The sequence below is a fragment of the Leuresthes tenuis genome, unplaced genomic scaffold (assembly GCF_036924035.1).
Source record: "Leuresthes tenuis unplaced genomic scaffold, fLeuTen1.0.hap1 SCAF_16, whole genome shotgun sequence".
Lineage (NCBI taxonomy): Eukaryota > Metazoa > Chordata > Actinopteri > Atheriniformes > Atherinopsidae > Leuresthes > Leuresthes tenuis.
In genome coordinates, this window is record NW_027325370.1 from 18,089,706 (window position 1) to 18,109,903 (window position 20,198).

General features: G+C 40.3%; 2 protein-coding genes across 6 annotated transcripts in view; both read left to right on the top strand.

The window, feature by feature from the left end:
- The window catches only part of tmed4 (transmembrane p24 trafficking protein 4), a 260,820-nt gene that overhangs the window by 156,340 nt on the left and 84,282 nt on the right, over window positions 1–20,198 (top strand). The window lies entirely within an intron of this gene.
- The window catches only part of myt1b (myelin transcription factor 1b), a 135,270-nt gene that overhangs the window by 110,047 nt on the left and 5,025 nt on the right, over window positions 1–20,198 (top strand). For 3 of the 5 annotated variants that reach the window (XM_072367956.1, XM_072367960.1, XM_072367958.1), the window contains exons 7-22: window positions 606–1,742; window positions 4,741–4,875; window positions 5,411–5,501; window positions 5,716–5,832; window positions 8,079–8,293; window positions 9,976–10,163; window positions 12,173–12,430; window positions 13,038–13,192; window positions 14,152–14,214; window positions 14,641–14,709; window positions 15,149–15,211; window positions 15,487–15,567; window positions 16,137–16,358; window positions 17,980–18,071; window positions 18,384–18,487; window positions 20,008–20,151. In XM_072367956.1, coding sequence (XP_072224057.1) covers window positions 606–1,742; window positions 4,741–4,875; window positions 5,411–5,501; window positions 5,716–5,832; window positions 8,079–8,293; window positions 9,976–10,163; window positions 12,173–12,430; window positions 13,038–13,192; window positions 14,152–14,214; window positions 14,641–14,709; window positions 15,149–15,211; window positions 15,487–15,567; window positions 16,137–16,358; window positions 17,980–18,071; window positions 18,384–18,487; window positions 20,008–20,151 — 3,134 coding nt within the window. The remainder of the gene's footprint in view (window positions 1–605; window positions 1,743–4,740; window positions 4,876–5,410; window positions 5,502–5,715; window positions 5,833–8,078; window positions 8,294–9,975; window positions 10,164–12,172; window positions 12,431–13,037; window positions 13,193–14,151; window positions 14,215–14,640; window positions 14,710–15,148; window positions 15,212–15,486; window positions 15,568–16,136; window positions 16,359–17,979; window positions 18,072–18,383; window positions 18,488–20,007; window positions 20,152–20,198) is intronic. The other 2 variants (XM_072367957.1, XM_072367959.1) reach the window with 2 other exon arrangements.

The following is a 20,198-nucleotide window of genomic DNA, read 5'->3' on the forward strand; positions in this document are numbered from 1 at the left end:
ATCAACTACAAAAATACATACTTATGTCAATCAAATATTTGATGAGGAAAATAAATTCTGATTTGACATTCTTTCATTTGGGAAACATTTTTCTCGTGGTGGTAAAACCACCAAAAAAAAATGGACATTAGCTGAGAGAAGCTTAATCCAGGTCAAAAAAGCCTTGGAGCCCCATAATTTTCAAAGCAGTCCAAATTTAGAAATTGTCCAATAATGCAGCAAACTGCATATCAGAAATGATATCAATGTGAAGTGCATTGGGCTATGTGAAATAAGCACAGAGTCTTCTTTTGGATGACTAAAACTACAGATCGACTCAATAAAGAATGTGGGGCATGTTTAGTTCAAGTAAGCCAGATATTCGGAACCTCCTGATGACCACTGGTGACACCAGGACTGAATGAGCTGGTTTGACGCTTGTATCTAAAAGCTGCTTCACATCCACAGATTTGTCACAGCAGGTTGTTTTTATTTCATTTTTCCGTTCACAGTGAATGACTTAGGAGGAGATGCAAGAGATATTGCTGACAACAGCTTGTGCTCACCGCATGACTCACTCATTCCTGTGTGTCACTGCTGTAACCTCTTCATCTTTGTTTCCACAGACGAAGAGTGTGTGATCATCGAGCCTGAGCTCAGAGCGGCGACACCTGCAGCCGAGGAGTGTCCCTCACAGAGCGCCGAAGAAGTAGCCAACTCTCTCCTCCACCTGGGCCGAGTCTTCAGCAACAATGTTGGAAGCGTGGCCATTCAGCAGACTGTTGCTATGGAGACTGAAGATGTCAGCATGGCAGCTGAGCGGGGTGAAGAAGCGAGTGATGAGCAGGAGGGGGACGTGAATGAGGAAGAGGAGGTGGCACACAGAGTTCAAGTGCTGGAGGAGTCATCTGTTCTGCAGAGGGAGGCAGATGAAGAGGAGGAGGAGCAACAGGAGGACGAAGATGTGAGCAGAGAGTATCTGACCCAGGGGATCCACCATGAACACATCAAACATGAGGCGGATGTGGAGGAAGAGGAAGAGATGGTAGTGTCTGTGCAGCAGAGGCAGGAAACTCAAGAAGACGATGAGGAGGATGAAGAGAGAGATAAAGAGGAGCACATGGGCCGTGCTTTCTCCATATCTGATGTGCCAACTGCCGTCTGCACCATCACCAGCACAGCAGCAGCTCAGGGAACACACATCAAGGCTGAAGACCACAGGGCCAGTCCTCTGGAGGACTACAACTCACACGGGGAAAGCCCCCTCCAGAACTACCACAAGGCCAGTCCACTTGAGAAATATGACTCACATAAGCCTAGCTCACTTCAAAACTACACGACCAGCCCTCCTTTGAGCTTCAGCTCCCACAGGACCAGTCCACTGGAGGACTACTTCCCCATCCCCAGAAGGGAGAATTTTAAAATCCACAAGCCGTCATCCTCGGCCTCTCCTGACATTATTGAAGTGCGATCAGATAAGTCGGACGAGAAAGACTTTGACGACTTGGAGGGAGACGGCGAGCGAGATGATGAGGACAGCCTCTCGCAGCGTTCCACGGTGACCGACGAGTCAGAGATGTTTGACATGACCCGAGGGAACTTGGGCCTGCTGGAGCAGGCCATCGCCCTGAAAGCAGAGCAGGTGAAGCCAGCCGGGCCCAGAGAGCTTCTCCGTGCCCCAGATATCCACCATCAGAGATACTTCACCATTGAAGACAGGCCCAAGCACCTGGATATCATCCGCAAGAGCTACTTTAGCAAAGGTAGAGTGAAGAAACACAAAGGGGAGGGCAGAGCTACAATATAGGCTGTAGATCATACACATTTAGGACTATTCCCAGCTCCTTCCCTTGGCCCTATCCCTCTGTTTTTCAGGAATAAGGTGTCAAATATATAACAGCTTGACCCCTAAAAGAAAAGGGACACTTTATTCATGCAAAACAGACAGAATGGCCAAGGGAACTGGAACTGGACCTGAGTCCTCCTTGAATTTTTTTTAATCTTAGCTACATCAGATTCACAATAGTAGTGTAGTTCTGCCAGCTTTTTGATAGGTCTGTTGATTTTTACATTTACATTTACATTAATCTAGTGATCTTACAACAACATGTTTATCCAGCCAATGAACAGCCAAATAAATGTGTTAAAGAGCAATAAATGTGCCTCAGGGACCAATCACGGCTCACTGGTGGATGTCTTGATTTGCTTTCCATTAAGAATAGTTGCAAAGCTACATTTTAGACCCAATTATCACCACCAGAAAGACTTTTTTTCCAAGGTCTTGAAAGAAAAATCCAATTTAGACAAAACAATAGAAGAAAGAGTCTGACTGACGCTTAAACAGTTTCAAGTCTGTGCCCTAAATGTGATGATCAGAGGTGATGTTTCTTCATTTTTAAACTGAAGCATGAGCTAGTACGGCTCTGTTTAAAGGCTAAATAAGCTTGCTTGTTTTACATATATTCTACTGAAATGTAAAGGTAACTATACAACACTTATTGCAAAAGTTTTTATTTTTGTAAATCTCACTTTGCCCAAGATTGCTGCACTTTGGGGCATCTAACACCCAGACAGCCACTTGTCTGTTTCGTAAGTAGAAATAAAAGCAGTAATTTGTCCTACCAGATGAGGTTAAATTTCTTCATCCACTCAAAACACAAAACACATATATTATGTATCAACAACTTAGTCCACGTAACTGTCATATCTGCTATTAATAAACATTTACCTGCGCAATTTAGATTTTATACAATGAGTGGGATTTTAAATGTTGTTACAATTATGTTTTAATTGGATGTCAGTTGTTGTCTGATGTGGTTTCCTGTGTTTGTGTGACTGAGAGCAGTTTTAACTTAACTAGCAACAGTCTGGTTTTTGTTGCTTTCACTGAACTCTGGATCTGTCCTATGAAGTTAAACTAACCCTGATAAGCAGGTATCATGCTGCTGGTTATCAACTTAGTAAGAAAATCCAGGTTTTCCCACAAAAGATACGTGTGCGTTCGCATAAATATCATCATCACAAATGTACGTTAGCAGCCTGGGGGCAGAAAGCATCACTCAGCCTCGTGTGTTTGGCTGTTTATATAAAAATCTTACATAAATCTGTCATCATGAACTGCTTGAAAATTTGCTACACTTTGTACAGTGACAAAAAAGAAATCGTGCCTCAAAATTGCTAAGGCGGTGTAAGATCCCCATGCTATTCCTGTCAAGGTGTGGTTTGAAGTGTCTTTTACAGTAGATGTAATTTTCTGTTAAATGTGGCAGGTTGTACAGTTTGACTTGACACACAAAAAAAAACAGGTGATCAGCCTTTTAAAAAATTAAAAAATGAAGTGCAATTATTAAAGAGGTTTATTACAATGCTGTGATCACTAGTGGTGGTTTTGACCTCTGGACATGAGTGCATCCATTAATGGTTGTAAGCAAGAAACCCATTGATAAAGATTACCCCTGCACCGCGTTTAAAAAAATCTGTTCTCAAGTCTTATACAAAGAGAAGAAAACAGTTTAGATCACACTCAAATGTATAAAATGTAATGTATATAAATGAACTGCAATAAATTTTGCATTCCAACTTGTCTTTTAAGGCTGCCGTAGTTCAAAGTTAAACTTCATATTAAGCAAACCTTCTTAAGCGGCGTATCATTGTCATCTAATACTGTACAAAGTAATAGGATTTTAATAACTAAACATAATGAAAAGCAAAGGCACACAATCAACAATCATAGGTTAGTGTGTAGAAACTTTTAAACTAAACCAGCGTGAGTTGTCATGTCCTGAGCTTAATGACAGGAGCAGAGCGTTCAAGTAAACACAGCGTGCCAAATGAACAGCAATGACTCACAGAGCTCCGTTTAGATCCTTTTCCCCATTGTAAAGGGATGAAGTGGCTCCAGCTGAATAGACTTCCATGAAGAGTGGAAAGGAAGGGTTTGAAGAGAGAAAGAGCAGCATATCGAGATAGAAGAAGGAGGAGTGCAGGTTTTTCCACAGTCTGCATATGTTGAGTGTTTGTTTACGTGCTGCATGTGTTCGGGCCTTGTATTTCACTGCTGGCACTCTGCCCACTTGTCATGCTCACGCTAAAGCTGCAGTGTGATTACATGCCTGGTAGTGCTGCCCTCTCCTTGGCCTCAACTCCCTCCTGTGGCGACGTTCCTGCTCTGCTCATCGCTAATTAGGAGATGCATGTCTCGTTAACATTCAATTTGAAGGCCAATAGAGCATCACACCATCCTCTTGCTCCTTTTTTCCTCTCACCACTGCCACAGATACCTGCTGGCCTACCTCCAAAAGCAGCAGGGTGAAGGAGGCGATTTTAATTAAGGGTAAATTTTATATTGAGGTGGGGTTTTTTTTTTCTTGATCAATTTTCAGGTGTTGTTTTGTCCGAAATCTAAACGAGATCAGGCAAGTGCAGCAAGAGGGCACAAATGATCTAAACAGTCAGGATAGAAACATGCAAATCACATTTAGTCTGATGCACCTTGTGCATTCACACCGATGCATAAGACATGAAGTGACAGAGATGGTGTTGCTTTTGTACAGTTGTCTGAAATATGTCTAGATTTCATGCTCAACCAAGCAGACTGTCTGATGGCATTAACCACTCTCTTTTGTCCTCTTTACTCATCCCACCTTCCACTATCCACCTCTATTTCCTTCCCCTTTTCTGTCCACCTCATCACCCTTTTTCTCCCCTTCTTTACTCATCCTTCTTTCCTGCTTTCTCTTACCTGTTCCCCATGTTATCCAGAGAGTGCCAGGCCAGAGAAAAGAGAAATCAAGTGTCCCACGCCGGGGTGTGATGGGACAGGCCACGTGACCGGTCTTTACCCTCACCACCGCAGCCTTTCAGGCTGTCCGCACAAGGACAGGATCCCCCCAGAGAGTGAGTTATTTTATTTATCTTTTTATTTCAGTTTGAAAGATAGAAAATGAAATAAAAGAGATGCCTCTCCTAGGATGAGTTTTTCTGGTTTCTGATTCAGCTCTACTTTATACATAAGCTCCCAACAGGTGTTAATTTAAATGAATTGCAACATAAATAAAAAAAAAACATATACATTGATGTGTTGTCCACATGCTCAATTAGTGAACCTTGGACTTCATAGTTTGCCATCTAATTCTGCATTTTTTCCTATGTTTTGGAATTTGAGCAACACAGAGCTGATGCTTGTTTTTGTCTCGCTCATGAAACTTAGTTTAGTAAACCAAATCAGGAGGTATTTATTCTGAAATTGAGGACAGTTGGTGTTTTTTCCTACCATTTTCTCATATGTCCACACTCAAGAGGCACCAGTCCAGACAAAGAAGAAGAAAGAAATATAGATTTCAACCCTCAGTTTACACACAGTCATGTACATGGAAAAGCTGTTAAGACTGTATATTTCCTCTGAATCTGTGATTGCTTGTCTTCTACTTAGTTCTGGCCATGCATGAAAATGTGCTGAAGTGTCCAACTCCTGGCTGCACTGGTCAAGGCCATGTAAACAGCAACCGCAACACGCACCGCAGGTATATTATTTGTACTGTTATTTATCTGTGTTGTTTGAATGTGTGTATTTCTGTAGGTGAAAGCGTTTTGCACAAGGCTTGCGTTTCCCCTTGTGTTATTTGCAAGCACATGCATGCAAGATAGAAAATGTGTCAGCCCACATCAGCGTGATGCAGATTTACATGGTCAGCAGCATACCTCCTTTTAATATTCACCGCTCTTCTTCCCTTCCAGTCTCTCGGGTTGTCCCATCGCTGCTGCTGAGAAGCTGTCCAAAAGTCACGATAAGCAGCTTCTCACTCAACCAGGTCCTGAGCACCTGAAAGGAAGCCCCAATGACAGAGTGCTGAGGTGGGTCTTCAAAAAAAGTATCCAAACATCGAGCTTTGGTGGCAAAAAATAAAAAAAAAAGTCAAATGAATTCACCCCTGCATTGCAAAAATCCCCTTTCAAGTGAATGGACGGGGTGTTAAAAGCTATATGGAATTGATCTCCACCAGAAAGGAAGAGGCTGAATAACTCTTCATGTTTTTCACTCACCCTAGTTGCATAATTTTTACACCGAAATGCAGGAAAATTCATCATAAATCTCACGATGTAACTCTCAAAGCCAACATGTTTACACTTCTTGTCCCACAAGCCAAATTACATCCAACCGACCCACAGACTATCTCACAAAAGGCTGTGGCACTGCGTTACTCTTTGGAGTTATTTTGGTGTTCAGTGGCACCAAAAAAACAGCAAAGATTGTGTGTCTGTGGACACAAATCAATATATTAAAGTTCTGCCATGAGACTGCAGTGCATGAACCTAGCCTAGAGGTGCTAAGACTTTTTACATATTTACACATAAATGTACGGTTACTTGTTACTCGCATCAGAACACATTAAGGAGTGCACTGCTGCTCTATGAAACAACATTCCAAAGACACAGAACCCGACGTCAACTTAATGGGTTGAGAACCAGACTATTTTTCATGTCTAAGGCATCGCTTTGCCTGTACATTAAAAATAAAACAATTGGAAATATATTTTTTTAGGTTGATTGGAAATGTATTTCAATTGGATAAAGCAAAGCTTTTTAAAGCTCTTTTTAAGCTTTATTTTCATTGTTTAAACTACAAGTTATAGTACTTAAGGTACTGGGTTGTGTTTTGGACCTGTGTTGCGACCCTTTTCCCCTTATTCACAGTCCCATTATTGTAGATAAGATAATGAGTGGTACGAGCTAAGGTAGACTGGGTCTAATGACCCTTCCATCTACATAAAAGCTGTCTCTTTCAATCCCAGCCCCTCACAGCTGAGTCCTTGACGAGGTCTTGCGACTGAGCCACCTGGAAACCACAGAGACAATCCTGACCTTGGTTACCAGAGGTGGAGCTGTCCTGTGAATGGCTCAATAATAACAAAGTCTTGAAGCATCCAGTCTGGCAGGCTAATCATTACTGTTACCTCAAATGCAAAGAAGTCTTTATCTCTATTCATCTTTCCAAACCAGCCAGGCGCCGTGATCATGGCCAAAAGAATGATAATTAACACAAACTAGACACTGGTATTATGCTAAGTCCGCGCTCTCCCTCGTTGGTATTTTAATTAATAATGCAACCGATATGCTAATTATGCAAGTTATAGGGGCATTGTGGGTGGGAAGGGGGGGTGGTAGGAAAAATAATTGCTTTCCTAGAGGAAAACCTCATCAGTGGTTGGACAAAGCATTGGATTAAAATACAATAAGGCTTGCTTTGTTTTTCCTCCTCAGATTGTTATTCAAATGAGCTTGCTTGTCCGTTATATGCAGAGCTGAATTCCTCATTCAATTCATGTTCTAATGGCATCCATGTTGAATTAATAAAAAGGGGGTAAAAAAAAATCCCCTGTGATCAGTGATAGAAAGTTTTTCACTGTTTTGAGAGTCTTCCTTTAAATTGGCTCTGCTGCGTGGCTGTTGGTGATGGCCATGTGACCACAGGCCAGGTCATGTAGCTTATTAATGAGCACATGGTTGGTGGCCAGAGACTACGATATGGACATCAGTCACCATATTCAGTGGCAGAGGAGGGAAAAAATTAGGCGGAGGGCTTAGAAATATGGTGGAAAGAGAGTGCAGAAAAAGAAAAGAAGAAAAACAAACATAAGGAAGGTCACTCCTCTTCCTTTACCTCTACCTCCCTCTTCTTTCTTACACCACCCCCCCTTCTCTCCTCTTTCTACCTCTCTTTGGTCTATCAGTGGATTTATGCCAACAGGTCTGACAAAAGCTCAGGCTCTCCAGGAAAACGAGAGGGCTTAAAGCTCATAAATTCCATGCTGTACAACATGCAAATGTGCCCTCTGCTGATAAGAGAGCTTTTAATCCTGCTGCACTCCTACTAAGTACACCGTTGCCCCTATCTTTACTCTTTCTATTTTGCTCTGCCTCTTTCTCTCATTCTTTTACTCTTTTTCTCCTCCCAGTTTTTATTTTGCGTCTCTTTTTTCCTCTTTTCAATCCTCTTTTTCTCATCTCTCCTAATCTTTTCTGCTGTATGCTTTATTTCCTCTTTAATCCCCACTCTTCACGGCTCCATACTGACGTCCTCTTCCCCCTCCACCCTACAGGCCCATGTGCTTTGTGAAGCAGCTGGAGGTGCCCCAGTACGGCAGCTACAGGCCCAACATGGGGCCTTCCACGCCTCGCGCCAACTTGGCCAAGGAACTGGAGAAATACTCCAAGGTCTCCTTCGATTATGCAAGTTTTGACGCTCAAGTGTTTGGGAAGCGCACGCTTGCTCCAAAGATGACCACCAGCGAAACTTCACCCAAAGCCTTCAAAAGTAAGACTTGATGACTGGTTTAGCCTCTGTGGCTCTGGTGGGGATGTGATACGCAGAACTAGTTAGATATACCTTTTCTTGTTTGTTTTTACATTTTTTTTTTGTCTTTACATTCAACTTTTGGTTTCATGTCAAATAAGTTAGATGAGAAGATTTAGAACAATTATGTCTGCTAAATTTGAAGCTGGACCAGTTGCCCATCGTCTCCTACAGCTTGCTGTATATACAGTACTCTATAAAAGACTTGAGCCACTCTTTATTTCTTAATATTTTGCTTCCAGTGAGACACTTTCTCATTATCTTTCAAAGTGGTCTTGAGCAATACTTCTCCAGGATTTCTGAAGTTCTTTCGAAGATTTTCTTTGGACACCGATTTTCGGTCCAGTCCTTGTACCTGACTAATTTCAGACCAAAAATACCAAAGATAACACAGTTTGACAGACAGAAAATAGTATTTTTGTACCAACAAGATTATTCTCAAAGAGCTATTAGCTGAAAACTTGGCATAGCTCAGCACGGTGTGCAGTGTGTCCTTAAAACATTTGAGGAAACTGGACAAGTGGGGGACAAAAGAGTCAGGCCTAAAAAAACTATCTACAGCAGATGAACAGTATCTGAAAGTGATGTCCTTAAGAAAAAGGAAAGAATCCAGCAAAGACCTGACACAGGACCTGAGAGATGCATCTGGACCTTCAGCTGATCCATCTACTGTTGGCCCAAGCCTCATCAGAAATGGTCTCCATGGAAGGGTGGCTGTCAAGAAGCCATTCTTAAGGAAGGGAAACAGGGAGAAAAGGCTGAGCTATGCCAAATGACACAAGAAGTGGACTGAAAATCAGTGGCAACAGGTCTTATGGAGGGATGAATCCTCCCCAGAGCCCGGACCTCAACATTATTGAAGCAGTGGCGGATCATTTTGACAGAGAATGATCCGCTGGATGTCATCCAAAGAAGAGCTTTGGGATGTCCTTCAAGAAACCTGGAGAACTATTTCGGAAGACTACTTAAAGAAATGACAGAAAGCTTGTCTAAGAGGGTTCAGGCTGTGTTGGAGAATAAAGCTTCTCAGACCAAATACTGACTTTCAAACGTGTTAGAATTCTACAAACTCTATTTTAGTCTAATTTGCTGTCCATTTATGTTTGTACATATTTCAATAAAATCAATTGACCTTTTTCCTGTTTTTCTAAAATATAAAGAAATGAGAGGTGGCTCAAGTCTTTTGCACAGTATTTCATATAAGAAGACTTATTGAGTTATTGAAATTAGCTATATCTTGTGTGGCTAATCAATGCAGAAACCAGTGTGTAAAAGCAACAAGCTGTGGTTTTGCACTCTAGTGGCAAATCAAAATTGTTACCCTAGGTCAGCATAAACCTAACAAAATCCAACAACTAGCTCCTTTAAGACAGCTAAACTGTAATTAGGTGTTTTTTCTTATGAATAGCTATCTGCTGGAACTTTTGAGTACTTTAAATTAGAGCGCTTTCGAGCATTACCACTTACCACACCATTTTCTTTCCATGCCTCTTGCTTTTTGCTTTAGTATATCTGCATTTTGTCATTTACATTAGTCTACCTTTATATTATCACTTAGTATTGACTTTCAGTATAAATGAATGTTGGTTGTATGCACTTGTTTTACCCACTGGTGTCAAAGTTAACTCTCTGTCCTCCTACAGCTAAGCCCTCATTCCCCAAGTCATCGTCACCCAGTCTTAGTCTCCATGCTTATGGGAAAAGCTCCGCCTTGGCCTACGACTACTCCCATGATGCCGAAGCTGCTCACATGGCTGCCACTGCCATCCTCAACCTGTCCACTCGCTGCTGGGAGAAACCGGAGAACCTCAGCACCAAGCCACAAAATAAGGTAAACCTTATAGTTTTCTCCCGGTGCCCCAGTTCTTCAAAAAGTTTAAGTGTTGCCCTGTTATTCTCACCATTGCACTCAGAGTATGATCATAAGCTGATTGTAGTGCAGATGAAACATTTCAGGCCACAGCTGGTAAGATGAGAGGAGATAGCAGAGGGTGTGCCTTCTCCTCTCCTCTAGTTCATCTTTTTTTTTCTTTCCCCATCAACCATGCATGAATATATCATCAGGAGGCATTGGCTTACAGCAACAGGATGGTGTTGAGATTCAGTTGCATCACCTCTCCCATCCCCTTTCATCGTTTTATCCCTCCACCCCACACACTTTTCATGTTGTTATTGAATTTGGCTGACTGCCAGTTCCCTGGATTACTTTTACACCAGGTAGCTTTTTTCATTATCTGCCGGACGGATCTCCCACTCTGTTTCTCCACCCCCGCCACTCTTTCTTTCATTTTCTTTTCACATCTCCTTTTACTATATTTTATCTCCATCTCTTCCTTCCCATGTAAGTCTCACAGTCTCTGTGTTTGTCTGTACCTCTTTATTTTTCACTCACTAACTCATTTGCCTCTCTGTGCACAGGAGGTGTAATTGAAGCACTAGTTTCCCCCATATTGTGATTTTTAAAGGCCTTTTTGCCTCACAGAAGAGAGAAACTGACTGCTTCATCATTTTTTGATTTTCTAACATGGTTTTAGGGAGATAAAAAGAAAAAAACTAGTGTGCCTGGTAGCAAAGCAAAGCAAACTGTTGTCCAGCAAGGCACCAATCCAAGAGCGGGCCTAAGCTGTGCAGATCAACTAGGGACTGATCTGGAATCTGAGTCGGAGTCAGTTGAAATCCAATACTAATACTGTAGGCTATGACTGAATAATTGCTTCTTTAGTTCAAGTTTGGGGACAATTTTACAAGCAGGTGGAGCTGCAAAAAATATATAATTTTACCCCATGAAAGTTAGTTTGTGTTCGGGATATAAGAATTTAGAAGTCAACAGAAATATATCTTGTACAGAAATGTAGTTTTGGCAAGAAGATATAATTAAAATAATCAATAATAAAAATAAACAAACATCCTACAGGGCTGCCTTTTATAAACTGAAGTGCACAAGAGCAGCCAGGTTTAGCTATTCATATTTCAGAATAATAGATTTTATGTATTATTTACAAATTAAACATGTAGCCCCAAAGTTGTCTTTAAAATGCATTTGAAATATCAACAGTGAATTATGTAAATGATCTCCAACATTTCAAATCTATCACTGAATGACTATTTGGTCAACTTCACACCTCTTCCAGTAAGCTCAGTAGTTGCTAGCCTGTTAGCCAGCTGAGTACTGTTAGGTATGGCAATAAAATGGCTATTGGTCTATAAGGCTTTTTATGGCCTGATCACTGGGTGTGAGCAGTACTGTAGCTATCTAACTGAATAAAGAATGAACTGGTTCTGACACTCTCCATTCACTAAAAAAGAAAATTACAAATAATGCACTGACACAGTGACTCACAGCTTTTCTTATTTAGCTTATGCTACATAGCTACACAACTATGCTAAAAGCTACACACCCTAAATATGCAGCCAGTTAACTTAATACAGTGAGCAGTAAAGTAAGTTAACAGTGTTAATAGTTATGACTGTTTTTATAATTTTTTTTTCAAATATGAAAAATAAAAATTAACATTAAAAGGTTCATTTTTGGTTCCCCGTCCAACATGAGTGTGTAAGATAGGTAGCTAATGATTAATTGGCCTGCTAAGAGAATGGCCAGAATGTCAAGACTCAATTTAGCTTTTGTAAATGCCCTTGCATAATGAAACAAAAAGATAATTCACATAAATCATTTAATTTGATATGATTGCAGTAATTCCTCCAATTATTTGATAATAAATTTATCTTTCTTTGATGTAAAAAAATTCTTGATTTGGGGCTCTAACTGTGGGACACAGAAAGACATTCAGAAATAATTAGTTAGTCCATCCAATTGAATATTCTACACTTTCTTCCCAGGAAATGGACATTGAGGTAGATGAGAATGGCACCCTGGACCTGAGTATGAAGAAACCCATTAAACGAGAAGGCAGTCTGTCAGGCACCAGCCCCGGTGTTCGGTCCCCAGACCCTTCCTCCTCCTCCTCTTCTTCGCTCCATCATGGTGGAAACAGTGGAATGACATCACCAAACCAACACACATACAAGCAGGAGGACTGGGAGGGACCTCTAGATTTCACCAAACCCAACCGCCAAAGGGAGGAGGAAACAGACGAGGTCAGTGCAATTAGACAGAATAAAGGAACAAGCTCCAAACATGCAGTATTTCCTGCTACATTAGTCACAGAGGAGATATTGCAACATAAATAACAACAGACAAAACTCCCCTTAAGCCTTTTGAATGAAAAACTCTTGTTTACATCACTCTGTCTTTGTATAATCGCCTTTCCTTTTTTTCCTGTCGCGTTTTTCTCCTTCTATTATTCATTTATTTCAGTCAAATGCAAGAGTTACTGTACAGTTAAAACATTGCACTGTGTAACAGAGGTGGTGTGTCAGGTGCATTGCACCATCCTGGATTTGGCATATGCTAATTTTCACTCCTTTGAACTTTTTCAAAAGAAATATAAAGGGCCTTGGATGTTAATTTTTTATGAGGACATTCTGCATTTAGAAACATGACATGTCTACAAAAGAATAAAAGGAGGTCGTGTGCACATGGTGTTTCACAAAGTTTCTTTGCTTGTATACAACTCTGGAAAGTGATGCAAGGAAGAAATCATCCAAAAAGACCTTAATATAATTCATCACAACAGAACATCAGGACAAGATTAAATGACAAAACAGTGGCAGTTTTGTTATAAGCACTGCTATAATTTTGTAGATGGAGCACACTGGCCAGTCATATGTCTCATCGGACCCAGAGGACTGTGACATGATGCAGGACTGTATGGAGGAGAGGAAGTACCCAGGAGAGGTCACAACCCCAAACTTCAAAGTCAAGTTTCAGCCCAAGGATAGCAAGAAAGAGCTGCTCTCGTAAGTAAAAAGACGGAGAACTGCAACATCATCAGGTCTATCAGGTTCACCATAAATTATAGCTTAGGCTAAAACGTTGTGGTTAACACGATTACAATTTTGATTGGGATAAAAAAATGTCTGTGTCACAAAACTTTTTGAAAGTCACTTAAATGTTGAGACATTTTAGTCAAAACCGAAAGCTATCTTGGTTACACAGAGTGAAACACATCATGATTACAGCTCTCCAAATCAGCATTGAAGGAAACAGAGAGGCTGCCTGAGTGTTGAAATTTAAAATCTCTAAAGGGTTTTTTGTATCCCGTAACCAGTGTTCACATGAGCAGCAAACAAGCCTCATTTATACATAAAGAATGACTACCCTGTCTACAATTGGGAGACTACGTGTGACAAATTCTGGACATGCAGTACTCACAGTAAAAGTCTTGAGCACCCCCCTCATTTTTTTATATTTCACATCCACACGGTCAGACTTTGTTGTAATCTTTTAAAGTGGTCTTGAACAATAGTTCTCCAGACTTTCTGAAAGTCTTTCAAAGATTTTCTGTGGACATTGGCTGAGTGAAGCACTCATTTTCAGTCCAGTCCTTGTACCCGACCAATTTCAGAGGAATGTGTTTTTTTGTATAAAAAGAACCAAACTCAAGTGATGAACCAGTGTTGTGTCTACACATAACAGACAACTTAGCAAAGGCAATATATAAAGAAGTGATGGGTGGCTCAACACATTCGCACAGCACTGTATGTGTGGCTTGTTTGTCGTTAACATGGATGTTTGTGTGATAAAAAATTTTAATGTTAAAATGTTTAAATAAATGTTACATTTCGATCAGCCTCTTCTTTCCTTCTTAGAGTAATCGATTCAATTCTCACATTTGGAGATGTTCTTGCTGTCTTTGCTTTTTCTAAATCTGATTATCTGCCTCACTCTCTTCTTCTGTGTATCTCTCTGTCTGCAGGTGTCCCACACCTGGCTGTGATGGCAGTGGCCACATCACCGGAAACTATGCGTCCCACCGCAGGTATGCACAGTCGCAGGCTTATTTGGGTGAAATGGCGAGCCGGTTCTCTATATATGCTTTTATTTGAAATGTTAGCTCTACTGAGACTCTTCCTCTGCTGCCCACTCTGAGCCTGCGTTCAAAGCAGGCACAGCAAGACTAATTCATATATTTCATTTGATCCTGACATGCCAGAGGCAATAATGTAGTGTGAGCCCTGGAAGCAAAGACGGTCATTGACTTTGATATGCATCAGTAATTTACTTCTTTCTGTCTGTCCTCTTATTCCTAAATGACCTTGGTATGCCTTGCATTCTTGATTTCCCTTCACTCACGTCTTTCTCCTTTCTCCTTTTCAATCCCCTCACACCCCTCGCTTTCCTCGTCCCCCTTTTTCGTCCTCCTCTTCCTCTGCCTGTCCTTCGCTCTTTCTCCTTTTTCTCTCAGTCTGTCTGGGTGTCCTCTCGCTGATAAGAGCCTTCGGTCCCTCATGGCGGCCCACACCCCAGAACTCAAGTATGTCTGCTCCACACCTTCACTGCCTTTTCACTGCCACTTCAGCTCACTGCTAGCGACACTGTCCAGCGCCACAATGCTTCATTCTGTCTGCTGATGTTAACTAATCTTTTGTTGCTGGCTGCTGTCTCTGCTGCTGCTGCTGCTGCATCTGTCATAGTGTTTTTTTTCTCCAATTGGATTGGTCTATGCTTGCTTTCACTTCAATCAGTTCATGTACACGTACAATGAAACTGCATATCTGTATCATGCAGTGTGCTCTTTACTAGAAACTAGACCTTTCACTGCTCACTATAGACAGATACGGGAAGTTTGAATGGCAATGAGCCTGAACACAATTAACAAGCTTCTCTCATTGCATAACTCAATTTTCAAGACTACAGGGAAAGATTCTGAGTTTGTTTCTTGTTGCTAAATATTGCACTCTTCCTTTTCGCAGATGCCCCACTCCAGGATGTGATGGCTCAGGTCACATTACAGGAAACTACGCCTCTCACAGAAGGTAACAAACACACAGAGAAAAACGCACATTCACATGAACACACCTACACCCAGTAAAGTCTATGAGGCCTAGTGACAGCTCATGGTAGAATTAGACAGGGACACATACACATTTTCACACCTTTAGGCGTTTTTGAATTGGTTTGGTTTGTCATTTGGTTGCACAACCTCTGTAAAATTATTCTTCCTTCTAATGTTCTCTCCCTTTATGAAGCAATCACTTCACCAGACAGTTTTTCAACCTTATGTTATCAACTCCATACTTTCTGTTTTCAGTCTCTCTGGGTGCCCGCGTGCCAAGAAAAGTGGAATTAAAACTCCTACCAAGGACAACCAGGAGGACTCCGAGCTTTTAAAGTTCGTACCGCTCAGAAAGCCATAATGTCTACTTTTAGCGTGACTGACGGTAAAAGTAAAATGCAATAAAAGACAGAGAGATAGAGAAAGAGAGAGGACAGTCACTGTGAATCTTATGCAGAGGTGCTGACCTGCCCCCGTAATTGAATCAAACCATAAGGCCCTTACTGATGGGAAAATACACTTACTGCAGATACTGACTCTGAATGTAGTTCATGGTAGAGGTAGAGTATTATAGATTACAGTACATGAGAAAAACATGGGCCTCATATTGCATTTGCACACAAAACTGTTAATATAGCAGCATGCCTGTAACAAGTAATTCTACTGTGTCAAACACTGATGTAAAATTTTGATGTAAATTAATCAGGCCCAAAAAATTAATTGTATATTTTTTATTTTTGTTAGAATAATCTCAACCTTCTCTACAGATTTCATATGGATTCTCCTTGTCTAATCCTTTTGCTACCTTTTTATTTCTCCCCCTGCTGCCTGACTTCAACACTTCTTCTCCTCTATCTTTTGAACTCTCCCCTCGTCCTCATCTCTTTTTCCTTCACTCTCTGCAGATGTCCGGTGCCTGGCTGTGACAGCTTGGGCCACATCAGTGGCAAGTACGCCACGCACCGTAGCGCCTATGGGTGTCCGCTGGCGGCCCGCAGACAGAAGGAGGGTCTCCTTAATGGGACGCCCTTCAACTGGAAGGCCTTCAAGACAGAGGGGCCGACCTGCCCCACCCCTGGTTGTGATGGATCCGGACATGCTAACGGAAGCTTCCTCACACACCGCAGGTGAGCGGCACAAGTTTTTTTTCTTAATTTTAAACTTTAGATCTGACAGTGAAACAAAACTAGACAGCCTTAGAAACTTCCATGTCTGTGTGTGTCTGTTTTGTAATATTAATTTAAAGTGGAGGTGTGGACTAAGGCTACGTGTCTTGAACTAGTCTGACTTTAATTGCAGAATTGCAGAATAGGTTTTATTGTGGGTTATGAGCAGTAATTGCAGTTTTCTGACACTCAATAGAGCAAAGATTTGTTTTGTTTTTGCTGTTGCAAATGTAGTAACCTGAAATTACCGGCACATAAATTGACAGGGGACTGGTCCTGAGTGTGGACTTGTTAGTAAAGCTCTGATTATTTCCTGTGAAAAACATTACAATACCTTTTATTTAAAGAACTAGTTCAATATCATTGTAAATCTTGTTCATTTTCTTACAGAAAGAGACAAACAAAATTGATACGTTGATTTTGTGTCCAATGCTCAAAGTTTAGAAGGATCTCCTGGCAGAAATGCAGTAAAACATACATAATTATGTTTTAGTTAGTGTTTCTGTGAACTTTGCATTGGCTATTTATATTCATAAATGGTAGCATCCCTTTCCTTGCTCATGTGGTATAAGCAGACACACAAAACTCTTTCTGTAAACACTTTATGGCCATCTGCAACTTCACCCTTAGATGCCACTAAATCCTAAACACTAGTTCTCTAGGAAACACTAGTGCTCTTTAAGTAAAGTGTTAGAACTAAGTGTTAGAACTAAGAAATTTTAGGCAACAGAAACTTATTTTTAAAGACTGGAGGTGCCGAAAACAACAAAAAGATCCAGTTCAAAGTTTAAAAGAATATGAATGCAGGCCTTTAAACGGTAGCTTCAAGTTTATCAATTTGGCAGACTGAATTTTAATTAGCTGTGGTTATACATTATCTTAAAAAAGACGCATTTTTCTTGAAAATTTTATTAATTTTAATTTTATTTTTTCCTGTTTGTGTATTGAAAAAGCGGAGAGGATAGAATTTAATTAGTATGCGCATATAGCGACGTGTATTTTTTAATTTTAGACTGAGCAAGGGCAGCTGTTTCAAGTCTTCATTTTAAGCCAACTTCCTGCTACATCTTGCTTAACAGTTAAATGTATTCTGCTAATCATGTTTTGGAACTATTTTTTGCCTTTTTGTCAAAGATTAGATGAGAAATTTTGTGTTTTGTGAGTTAAACATGAAGCTAGTGCCAGGAGACGATGACTTGTTCAGATTTAAGGCTTGAGCCAAAGAAAACGGCTGATTCTTTGGCTAGCTAGCTAAGTTAAAGAGTGTATTGACCAGATCACTTGATGTTTTATACATCCCTTGTTTGTGTATTTTTTTAAAATAGCACATAATACAGCACATAATTAGAGTGAGGTTTATTGGGAATAATATTTTTATAAAGTCAGGTGAGTTATTTCCAACCCTTTTGGTAGTCTGTGCTAACTGCCCGCTAGTAGCAAGCGCTAACAGCCAAATTAACTTTTGCGCCACTACAAATGATGTGTTATATATACAGGATTAAGATATAGTTTTAAATTTGATCAATTATTCAAGAGATATTAAGAACCATCCAGTGACCTCATTTGTTACCTGTGCCATCAGCCTCTCAGGATGCCCTAGAGCCTTGTATGCCAAGAAAAAGGCCAAGTTCCCCACAGAGGACTACCTGAGCACCAAGTTCAGAGCAACTGATGGTAAGATATGCTGTATTTATCCATAAACAGTGCATATGTTGTGTGGAAAAACCCAACTTTTGCTTAAAGATCCTTTAATTTATACATTTCTTAACATAATAAATAAAAATAAATCCATAAATGACTAAATTTGTATCTATAATGAAATACGCTTTTCTTAAAGTAGGGTAAATAGCAATGAAGTAAGATCAGGTATATACAAGATAAAGATGAAGGCTATACCCCTTAAAAAATTAAGAAAAAAACATACAGAATAGCAAAAGTCAGTGAACTCACCAAGCATGTTTTCCTTTTTTTATTCTAATGTTTTAGTTTTGGACAACGATGAGGACATCAAGCAGCTCAACAAAGAGATTAACGACCTCAATGAATCCAACAATGAAATGGAGGCTGACATGGTCAACCTGCAGACTCAGGTGTGTTTTAATTGTTGTTTAATTCATGTCTTGGGAACTGAAGTGCAAGTACGTTCTACAAAATCAAAATTATTGTCCGAAATGGAATTTTCAGTAATGTAACCTGAGCCATGCCATGATATATTTTCTTAACTATTGCTTTATTAAGTACACTTAAGAGTTTTTCTGCTGCTGTTCATGTTCTTAGAGTGTTTAGTCCCTTTGTGTATCTGCTTCTTTTACACAGTGCTTAATGTGATTAATAAGTTACAATGACTCACTTACAATGATTACTTGCATTTGCATTTGTAATCATCAAGAAATCACATGAAAAGGCTAAAACCTTGTCCATATTCAGCTCCAACAACTTAAAACATGCTCACAAACGTATTTTTTTTCATTGACTGGTTTCAAGTGAATAAACTAGGTTGCATAGTGTCATCAGAGGATGGCAGTAGAGGCTAAGTGGATCGGGGTTGCGATTCAGTAGAAGAAATAGTTGCCCTAATTGGAAACAAACTTCAAGGAGAAAAAAAAAACAACAGCTATGGTGGACATCCATGAAAGGAAAATGGAGACAGCTCTGCTTTAGAAATTATTTTAATCGCAGGGAATATCTGGGATGATCATAATAATCTGGGATATATAAAATATGGGAAAACTCCAGTCAGTCAAGTAAGTTTAGTGTTTGCCTGCACAGACGGAAAAAAATGGATTTTAATGAGTCTCCAGTCCCCCTAATTTGCATAAAGTCTTCTTTAAAAAAAAAAAAACACCTAAAGTGAGTGTATACATTTTTTATGGCATTTGTGAAATTTTTTACTGTTTCCATTGACCTTTTACTTAAAATACATTGATGGAAATCCTGCTAATTAGGTGCATAGTACACATCTTAATTCCAGTTAACTGGATCCACATGTGAAGAATGTGTACAGAGGGATAATTGCTCATTCACGCGTTCTGGATGCGATCTTGCAGAAGATTAGTTTGCAGTCTGATCTGAGTCACCACTGCTTTGTGGTTTTGGTATCTGGACAAACTCTGTTGAGATTTTAGGGGGAAAATGCTTCTTCTTTTTTTGTAGTTTAATTAGTAGTGAATTAATCCACCTTTGAGTCTTCAAGCAACAATTGAGAAGTCTGTAAACTTGTGCTTTTGACTGGTTTTGAAGTATATTGACTTTAAACATGCACATTTCCGGGTCTGAAACACACACCACACAATTTTGCTTCCGTGCATTATGGGTGTACGTGTGCAGGGCTTTCGTGGAGATTTCTTTTTTTATGACTGTAGTGTTACATCCCAGAACTGTAAGGAGAGCCTAACTGCAAAAAAACTGCCAAGTTCTCTTGTGTTACTTTAACTTAGATTGACCAGCAATAGGATGGTATAAGTGGGGCTCAGTCTGCAATCTCTACAGTATTGTATTGTCTTTTTTTCTTGGCATAAAACAGATCAAACATTATTTTCTTGTTGCAGATAAATGGCACCTTTAAGCCCAAAGTGGTGCTATTGTTTAACCCTTTACCTGTGTGTTCTAGATCTCCTCCATGGAGAAGAACCTGAAGAGCATCGAGCACGAGAACAAGATGATCGAGGAGCAGAACGAGGCTCTCTTCATGGAGCTCTCCGGTCTGAGCCGCGCCCTCATCCGCAGCCTCGCTAATATCCGCTTGCCGCACATGGTGAGTGTTTTTCTTTTTAAATGCATTCATGTTTAGGTGAATCAAAG